Source organism: Argentina silus (genome assembly GCF_951799395.1).
Source record: "Argentina silus genome assembly, chromosome: 13".
Taxonomy (NCBI): domain Eukaryota; kingdom Metazoa; phylum Chordata; class Actinopteri; order Argentiniformes; family Argentinidae; genus Argentina; species Argentina silus.
The window spans coordinates 6146607-6157208 of NC_139667.1; the positions used below are offsets into that span (position 1 = coordinate 6146607).

General features: G+C 40.1%; 1 protein-coding gene across 1 annotated transcript in view; it reads right to left on the bottom strand.

Annotated features, from left to right (window-relative positions):
- Window positions 1-7960, bottom strand: part of gfra4a (GDNF family receptor alpha 4a) — a gene marked incomplete at both ends in the record, with an annotated part of 54885 nt that extends 46925 nt beyond the window's left edge. Inside the window, one exon of the mRNA XM_083683489.1 lies at window positions 7903-7960. Coding sequence (XP_083539615.1) covers window positions 7903-7960 — 58 coding nt within the window. The remainder of the gene's footprint in view (window positions 1-7902) is intronic.
- Between the last annotated feature and the right edge of the window lie 2642 nt (window positions 7961-10602).

Here is a 10602-nt window from a genome sequence, read left to right on the forward strand (position 1 = left end):
AAGCTTTATATCTCATATTCACTGTTCCATATGAAGGAGCATGTCTAAAAAAAAAGTATTTTTCAAATTAAACTAGAAAAGGAAGTTTCAGTAGAAATGTTGTGTGCTTGCTTAGCTGGCTAAAACTATAATGGCAGCGGAAGAAGTTGACATAGTGAGATAGTTCTATCTTCAAGTAAGATACGACAATACGCTTTTGGTGACCATTGAAACCCATGTTGAGTTGTACAATATGAACAGTTAACAGGGAGGCTGGTGGAGGCGGAAATCGGAGGGTGGGCTTATTGTAATGCAGGGACTGGAATGAGGAATGGTATCAAACACATGTGTCTGATATCACTCCTAATTCCATTCTATGCCTTACAATGAGCCCGACCTCCGATGTCTGCCTCCACTAGCCTCCCCTGGAACAGTACCAAAATTATTTCTTCAGAGTTCTTCATTTAGAGTTTTCTGAACATTATGAAGTTGGTTGGTGTTCCTAGCTTCAACAGTGTAAGAGCAGTTGGGTTCTAAGAATTCCAAATAGAATGAGGGTAGTTCAGTGGAGTCTATATTTGAGCTTGTAAATGTTTTGCTAGCAATCTTCCAAATGTCTGTTTTTAATCAGTGAAGTTGTAGGACTATAGGCTACATGAGGTGTTGAATTTACAAGTGTTATTTTGACAACATATGCATAATTCATCTCATAAAACAAATTACTTGTTCATCTTAAAGTGGTTAGGCAATTTAATGGCCACTATCAACCTGTAAATTTCTAATTTCCAGTTTAAAGTTAAGTTTAGTTTTCAACATCATGTTAACGAATGGTACTTTGGAGTTACAAAAAGTTGAATAGTTTAAAAAGTATAATGGGTATCAGAATTATTTTTACACACTACTGAGCTTGACTACAGGCAAACATAGAGGATGATGGAGACCATACTGACACTAGCCGTTGCAACAGGCATCTGAAATTCGATTTGAAGAAAATATAGAAAGAGGGCACAGTGTGTGTGTGTGTGTGTGTGTGTGTGTGTGTGTGTGTGTGTGTGTGTGTGTGTGTGTGTTTGTGATCTCTCTTCCTTCTGCTCCAATCAAATTGGAGACGAACAGGTGAGCTAATATTCGCTCCTGTTGTTTTTTCATTTCGCTGTGTCCTCACACCACTTGGAAATATACTGGAAAATCTTAACAAATAACGTTAAGAAAGCTGAAGTATTTTTTCTACTATCATGGCTGAATGGTAGGCTGTGAGGAGACCGAAATGTGTTCTCACATGTATGCTATGCACTTTTGGCAGACAAACCATTTTTAGCCATATGCAATCCATTTGGCTACATTTTAGATTTAATCACGATTTAATCACCTTTTTTAAGTACTAGCCAACTGCAGGACAGCTCTCTGGGACATGACAAAAAGGCAGGTAGAATCATCCACTCCACCATATATTACAAAGCTTCATAGTGGCAGAAAAATCCTTATCGATATTAACAAGCCAAACGACACTGCAAATTCTTGTTAGATAACACCAATTCTAGCAGTTCTGATGGGACAGTGTAATTGTAATCAATGTAATCTACTAAGCCTGTAAGTGCTAGGTTTAGTGTTACCAGTGGTCAATTTCAAAATAACTACCCCATGAGCATAATTTCTAATCTCTTCAATGTCACTCTTAAAAGAGCAATCGATACCTCTAACTGTCCATTATTCCCAGTCCGAACCATTGGGCCAGTTGCATAAACTTAGTTAAGACTGGTCTATGGGCCTAGACCAGTCTTATGTTATTATTATTATTATTATTATTATTATTATTATTATTATTATTATTATTATTAATTATAATTATAATCATTATATTTTTTTACAGTTATAAAGTGCTTTTAATTATACAAGAATAATCTCAAAGTGCATGAAATAAAGATAGAATAGAACAATTGTTAAAAGCAAAACAACTATATATAACCATATCATAAAAGCAGCAATCAAAGTAGGCAGTCTAGCTTTTGCTAAACTTTACTTGGTTTGTTTATTGGCAACCGTGGCAACCAGCTAGCTGACTAGCTAGATTGGGCACAGATAGCAAATTCGCCTATACAACTACCAAGTTTGCCTTTCCAAATCTAAATGGGAGGCTCATTATGTTTGGAAAACAATAGCTAGCTAACCTAATATGTCATATCTTTACACTTGTATGAAAAGATGTGCCTGCTCCTGTGCTCTATTTTATTGGAGTTGCATAATTACGAAATGTTAAATTGCTAAAACTTCACTCATCGACGGCCATGTTTTTTGTTTTTCTGTCCAGTGTCTTACTTTTCCTAGGTTAGTAGTACTTCAGTAGGACTTAGGTTAGCCAAGTGTAAGTCACTTTTGTGCAACAGGTGAAATTAGACTTCTATCCGAAGTCTGACTAACAGTTAGACTAAAGTCAAAGTCAAGGTTTTTGTTTATGCAATTGGCCCTTGGTGGGTCTCTTGTCAATAAAAGTAGTTTAAAAATTAAATGATCATCATCATCTTTGAAACATTTCCTTTGCATGTGACTGACACACACACTAATGCACCCACTCTGTTAAATCAATATGAATTTACTTAGCAGAAGACAAATGGGTGAGGCCTTGTAAAGATGTCACTCACATGTTGCAGCAAGCCCTTGAGCTGATAGAAATGTAATTTACATACACAGGGATTTTAATTAAACCACTTTGTACCTCTCCGAAAGGCTGAATCCAATTTCCATTCATTCTCATGTTACCTAGCTTCGTTTTAAATATACATGCAATAGCTAACCCCAGTGTTATTGGTACAGTTAATCGTCAAATCATGATTTTATTAAACCACCAAAAAAGTACTCCATGTACTGTGTGATATCAGTGCTAATGTTCAAAGGACTATTCCGAGCCAAATCTGTAATGTGAATACAAATCATCCACACTTATATCCTGTTAATTTCAACATGACAAAGAAACCTTGGCAAAGGACTTCATTGAATTAGCTATGGGGGAGCACACACAATAAACAAAGATGGCCAGAGACATGCCCTGTAATTGAAGGCAAACAAATTGTTTGTCACGCTATTGGGTCTGCATCTTTATGTAATCTTCAACATCTTATAAACACTGTGTTTTCTGTGTGTGTGTGAAGTGACCTGAAGCATGTAAGAGATAAGTGAAAGAACTAATGGGGACGAGGCGAAGGCACGACAGAGCAACCGCAGCCAGGGCAGAGTCGGACCACTGACTGGAAATGCTGTTGACTTTATAACGGCATGGTGAGCTGAAACGCTTTCATTAGGCCTCATTAACCGTATCTTCCGTATATCAGAGAGGCTCTAGGTTTGTCGTTGGCTACCATTTGGCCCATATTGTACAACCCCGCCCCCCCCCCTACCTCTGGGTGAGTCACTTGACAGCCTGGCACAGACTCTTCCTGATTTCACACTCTTTCTCTATTTCTATCTTAACAGACTGAGCACCACCATACTCTGACTATGATTAGGATCCAAATAGCTTCCCAGATCCCGGGGCCAAGTCTGAGAGGCTGCTGGATGTCACAAAGATTTCCAGCTCCCTCTCAGGATGACGATCCTCCGCTCTCATTTCATATGAGCTCTCAAAAAATGGCAAACTGGCGAAGACATTTCAAATGCGACCTGACCTAATTGTGAGCTGTGGCATGCCAAGATGGATAGCCCTGTGATATAGAACCTACGGTGAGGATGGATATGGGGCTTGCATGTGATAAAGGGCTGGCGTATATGCATGTTGATAGAAAGTGGGGCTGTGTAATAGGGTTGTGATGGGCTTGTGGTTTGTGATATGAATATTGAACTGTCATCTCCAAAGCTCTCTCAACTGCAATAGTTGCACATTTTACCTCACACTGATGAAGGATTCAATGCCCCTGTTTAAGAGTCTGCACACCTACTATTTGGCAACCTGACAAGCAGCCTCACAAGCCATTAACTTTTTCACTGAGTGACACTAGTTTCTTCTGCGAAAGAAGCAGACAGAAAACAGCACTACAGACAACAAACAGCATGGAATATGGAATTATTACATAATACATAATAATTATGTAGTGGGTCAAAGGGGCCACCTACCAGTTGCACCATGCAACTACATTAGAACTTAGGAAAATCAATCTCTTTTTGGTATTCAAATGAGAACTGTCTGTCTGTCTGTCTGTCTGTCTGTCTGTGTGTGTGTGTGTGTCTCTCTCTCTCTCTCTCTCTCTCTCTCTCTCTTTCTCTCTCACACACTTTATATTTCTGTTAAGATAGCTAGCTTCACTGATTTAGTGGTAGTAACACCCAAGAGCTCTATGCAACCTTCATTCTCTCTAACAAGAACTTTCTGTTCAGATAAACGTAGCCATTTATGCTGCTCGTTTCGAGATACAATCACTCCAGACAATTTACAATCCTTTTATTTCTGGTTAAATGTCTGGTTTTGGAATATCTGTGGTACTAAATGCCATATCCTTTTAGTGAGGCACAGCCAGGGTAATTGTCTCTGTGGCATAATCTTCCCTCAACAAAAGACACTGAAATGACGGGTTTTAACATAATAAGGAGCACTGTCACTTTCCTTCCCTTGTGAAATCCTTTCCCAAAGTCGATGCAGGGGGTTTGATTCCTTTATTTCAACTCGTTTATCTCAATCTAAAGCCTCCATTTTCCTCCATTCTTCCTAGACGATAACTTATAATTGACTCCGTCTGTTCTTTAAACATATTATTTAACAAAGAAAACTGTCGTTAGGGAGCCAGTGGGGTAGTTTGGACAACGCAATAAAATGTCAATCGGTCACCAGCTTATGATGAAACACATGCTGTGCCACCTTGACACCTGGTTTTCATCTTATCTTACTAACAAGATCTGTGGCAGACAAGACAGTGCTCATTTCATTCTTTTGTTGAATTGCAGCGACAGCAAAGCAACATTTCTCAAGCCTGTTTTCTTTACTGTCCCTGGGGCCATAAAGTATGCTCAGTGAAGAGATACATGACAAATTCAATCAATAGATCAATCACACATAATGGTGTGAGTGACTAATATGATAACCATCAACTTGAGGACCACATTGATGACAGCTCTGTGCAGGTTTCCTCCTAGATCTGTCTTAAGTGGTATAACATCCCCAAAACATGCCGCACTTAAGTGTGTGTGTGTGTGTGTGTGTGTGTGTGTGTGTGTGTGTGTGTGTGTGTGTGTGTGTTCTTTAAGCTACAGTCCTCACTGAATTTGTAGTCCCAAACCTCAGTCATAGAAAGCTACTGAGACAACTGAATATGCACCGAACACCTGGGGAAATCTCGAATCGCTCAACCAAAATAGTGTGTTGATGTTTTGAAGATATTCCCCTCCAGTGGGTGTCCAAGGACCGTACCTGCCCCAGACAGCATGACCCTGTCAAACACATACCCCTTTCCTCAAATATCTGTTCCTCCTGTATCTGAGCCAGTAATACATGTACATGTATCATGTATCACAGTTCTATCTGCCAGTGGAAATGTTGAAGGAAAAAAAAAGAAAGAATTGTGCAACACTAACAACTGTGGAACATGGTGAAAGTGCAGGGTGAGTATGAATTAAACATGATGGGAGGCAGATTTGTCTGAAAAAAAATGCATAATGTAGAGAGCTGAAATTCACAGCAACACATGATATAATCTGGCACAATTCAAGGTTACTAAACGTCTGAGTAACTACAGTATTTATTCATTCAATGCTGTATGACTGGTGAGTGTATTTTGGGAGAGCAAACAGGAGAGGGTGTTCATTTTTCAGCTTCTGGGAATTAATACTACATACTACATGAATACCAGGGGAGGCTCGTGGAGGTAGAAATTGGAGGACAGGCTCATACCATTCCTCATTCCATTGATTCATTCCACCCTCATTCCATCCTCCTCCTTCGATTTCTACCTCCACCAGCCTCCCCTGATGAATACATTTAGGAGCTATTTCATTATCATTACATTAAATACAAATGCTTATAGGAGCAACATTTCCAGTGAGTTTGTAAATATAATTATTGCATCATTATGTAGAGACGAATAATTGTCACCTTGTTGAAAATGAGTCAGCAATTTAGCTGGTCACATCACAGTATTTCAAAATGTCCTTCCGTGTAACAAATGGAAAGGTAAATCTTTGAATTTATTTTGTACTTTTTAAAAGGCATACATACATTATGGTAACAAACCTGGTCAGCCTATTACAGCTATGATTGTAAATTTGTGGAAACTTTCCAGCAAACCAATCCTTGTAAGAAACTGAAGTATGGACGTGCAAAAAGCAGCCCCTGACATGGACATGGATACATGCATCAGGTTTTCTTGATACCCCAATACTGTATCAAGATATCCCTCCCACGCCAGTGCACTGGCCCTTACTGGATGATAGACAGGATGATGGGCCCCTCTGAGAGAATCTCTCCTGTGTTGACATTCCCTTGACAAGGTGAAAACATCAGCGGAAAAAGACTATAGCCTACTGACACTCAGGTGCCATCCCCCTGAATAAGGACTGTGCTTTGACGAACATTTGATGTGAGAGGTGGTGAAAGGCCGGGATCATAATAGCACCTTGGTGTTTCAGAGTAGCACAGCATAGGTCCTGCCATGTTGTGATTGTATGTGGCTGTGTGTGGCCTTGTCATGATGAGGTACCTTAAATTCACAACTCAGGGCAGTATGATGTTGGAGGTACAGGGGTCATTCACAGAGGTAATATCCACTACTTACATACATGCATACAGTAAAATACCAGAGGGTCAAAAATCTCCAGAGGGTCAAAGCAACTACTAGCAGACAGTAAATGATACTGAGAACAACACAATCATCGGATTTTGGACATGCAAGGTGTGTGTGGTGGCGAAGGTGGTGGAGGGGAGGGGAAAAAAGGGGGGGGGGGGGGGGGGTGCTTGATGCGGATAGGATTTGGTCAATTATGTGTTTATTTCACCACACACAGATGCGCGCGCGCGCGCGCGCACACACACGCACACACACACACACACACACACACACACACACAGCTTTGTCGGCTCATGCAGCCACTGCAGACATAAAACTTAATGGTTATTTGAGACGAAAGATTAAGTAAACGTGCAGATTCTTCTCAACAGGCTGACAATTGTTATATTGCATTTGGATTAGGTAGATTAAGTCATCGTGGTAAATTCCAAATATTTAGTCAAAAACGCAGGCTAAATTAATGTCTATTCTGTGTCCCAGATTTAAAAGGGTGGGCATCACATCGTCATGATACGAGTGAATACAGCTTGCTTGTGTTCTCTCTCATTGTTTTTATGTCATAATTCAAGCACATATGGTGTATTTGAATAAAGAACACAATTGGATTAGGTCTTTCATATAAATACATTGATGAAAATATGTAACGGCATACTTCTGTAGGTAGCAAGTAGAGAGTCGCAATCCTATCCTATGAGACGATGAGGCAACTCTACATAATTTACCCGCGTCCCCGTGGAGTCTTCAGTTCAGTGTCACAGTTTTCTATGTATTCCTCAATAGGCTGCTATACAGTACATCTACAAAAAGACAGTTTTAACTTGAACTGAGATTGGAATGTATTCTCAAATCGGGTAAAGAGTTGAAGGCGCGTGGACAGTAACCACACCGTGTGTGGACCGTAAGAACACCATTCAAGTAATTCAATCGTCTCCATACAGACAGGTGTCCAGGACTGGCCAGCCTCAAATCAGTCCTTGATTCATTGTCTGACAAACCCATGGTCTCTGTTAAAACCATAGGCGCATACTGTGTTAAGTTTGTAGAATGCACTTCCCAGAAGGTAAGAATCCTATGCTGTTTAGTTTGCAGCAAATTCAAGCTTTTACATTACAATTAAACAATTCAAAATGACAATTCAGAACTGTCGAAGGCTACTTACCAATAAGAGCCAGCTGTAAAAAATACAGCCCGACGAGGTCCATTCTGGAGCGCGACATTAATTCTAGTGGAGGCAATCCTGAGTGCTTGGAGATATATGAGAGTAATGTCCGCAGTTTGTTGAAATTGGCACCGAAACTCGATACAAAAAAACTACAGTTGTTGTTCAAGTAATAATTGTCCTGTTACGCTGAAGCCAAATTCCAGAGCATGGTATGAAAAAAACTGAATTACAGAAAACATCCTTTTAGACAGTCAAACTTTTGCCATGTATGAAAAGGTACAGTGGTGCAAAGTCAAAGGTGCCAGCAATAAATACAACGCTTTCGGTTACGGCAATTAACATTTGACTAATTGTAGAGGGAAAAAACGAAGACAAAGTGGCTTTAGTTAAACCTTGAAGCTGCACGGCTTGAATATCCCCACTATTTCATTAGGGCGTCTTGTTCTGCTCGATTCTCTCCCCTCGTCGGCGTACACTTGCGCACCGAGTGTGAGAAATTGCGGATGACTCCTATCACTGGGCGCGAGGCTTCGCGCGCTCTCATCAACTCATGATTGCGAGTCAGTGAGAGAGCAAGCTGTAAGACAGAGTGTTACACAGGAGGCTACAGTTGTTAAATTAAATGAACAAAGTTGATACTGTGTTTAAGCCATGAAATATAGATAAATTAAGTAGTAGTCAGTGTAGAATCTACACAGTAGAATGTGCTCTATTTGGTCTAGCCTAATAATGAATGCTGGCTATTTCTAGGTTGAGGAGGTCCCCATTTGTCAGAATGGCTTTCAATTTGCCTTAACGCTTAATTGTTTAATCCTGTTGTAATGCATGTGCATGGACTGACAATAAATGTGTTATTTAAAATGTTTAAATCAATTTCTGAAATGTTTTGGTTAAAAATGGTGTATTCAAATCATGACATGAGCTGAGCACATCTCAAGGATAAGGATTTAGTCTGTCAACTAAAATAGGACAGCCATAGAACAGGCAGTGGGTGCCATTGCTGTCCCTCGGGATTCAGACACACATGCATTTTGATGTGTCAATGCATTCACATCAGAATAGCATTTGGCATTGGTAAACATAATTCAACATGTAAATAAGTCACATTTAAAAACACATTCCTGCACGTGTCTTTTTTACAACAGCAGTTTTAGTAGCCTATTGATGTTGGTTTTATTTGTCGAATAGGGATTCCCTTTGTCACTTAAAGTCTCTTATTACCACAGAAAGGTCTACAGAATGTTCACTGACGAATTGTTCAAGACAATGTGATTTAATAGACACTATATTGTGATGGAGAAATATCAATTTGCAGCAACATGACTGAGCCTAAACCCCCCTTCATGGTCTCTGTAGACTAGGTGTTGGTCTTGGTCCAGGTGTCAAGAGGTGAGGTCTAGGTCATGGCCAGGATTTGTATTTACAACTGGGTGCAATAGGATGAAGCTTGAAGCAGAGCAATCAGGAGATTCAACTCAATAAGTCATAGAAAATATCTAAATACTTCATATTGGCAGCTGTTTTCTTCTTGAGCTGTGTGAGTCAAGCGATCATTGTGGGAAAGTTAGTTATTACATTACGAAATACAATGAAATTAGAATACGCAATAGAAAGTTGCAGCTATTATCATAGTCAGTGTGGCATATTAGAATTTACCACCCTGATCGTGGTAATTGAGCAGAATTATTTATGTGTGAAATAAATGTCGGCAATACAATGGTCCATTACATTTTAAGATTCATAGTTCAATGTGGTACGCTTTCACAGGATGATGGACTCACTGACTCATGCTGTGCAGGCATGAAATGGCCACTAAAGCACACCTACCCTCCCTGGGGTCACAGGCATAGTCACTGTTCCTGCTTTCCCTTCACTTGCTCTCTTCCTTCTGCTGCGGAAGGCATAAAACCCCCACCACAATATCATTAAGAGGTGTTAATGCATTTAAATTAATGCAAAATCCTGAGTTGTCAGTGTCTTCACTGATGCATACTGTCAGGCTGAAAGAGCAGGATGGATGGGAGATATACTGTAGACCTGACACGTATAATCTGGGAGTCTTTGGCTAATATGACAGCAGTCTTGGGTGCAAGCCCCTCATGCAATCTCACAGTGCTCATGTTCAACCAGAGGTTGTAACAGAGGTTAAGGGACAGCCTTGTTGGATGGGTAGAGGTCACATAACCTTTGCTTTACTCAATGTCAATTATGCAACAACCTACAAGCCTTTCCTACGATAATAAGAAATGGGAAAGAGATAGACCCGAAACATGCAAGAACATGAAGAAAGATGAGGAACCTGCAGAAGGATGGAAGAACCAATTATTCAGTGGTGCTGTATGCATTAAGATTGACATATGAAAACACTCTCCCACAATAGTGGCAATGTGTAACGTATCACCCTGTTCTCATTTCAGTCTGGAAATGTGTCAGGGGTCTATGGCTATGGGGAAATAACATTTGCCAACAGGCACTGAGGTGCTTTTTAGGGGGGGGCTGGACTGTAATTATCATTTTTTCTGGCTATTACATCAGGCAGGTGATATGACAGATATGTCCTGCTAGTGTAAACACATAGACTGAGCAGTGTTGTGCAGAAAGACCCATATGCCCTTGGCTACCCAGGGCCATTTTGGTGATGTGTTAGCAGTGGCATATTTCAGATACACTGCAAGGATGTGTGGAAATTGATAAATC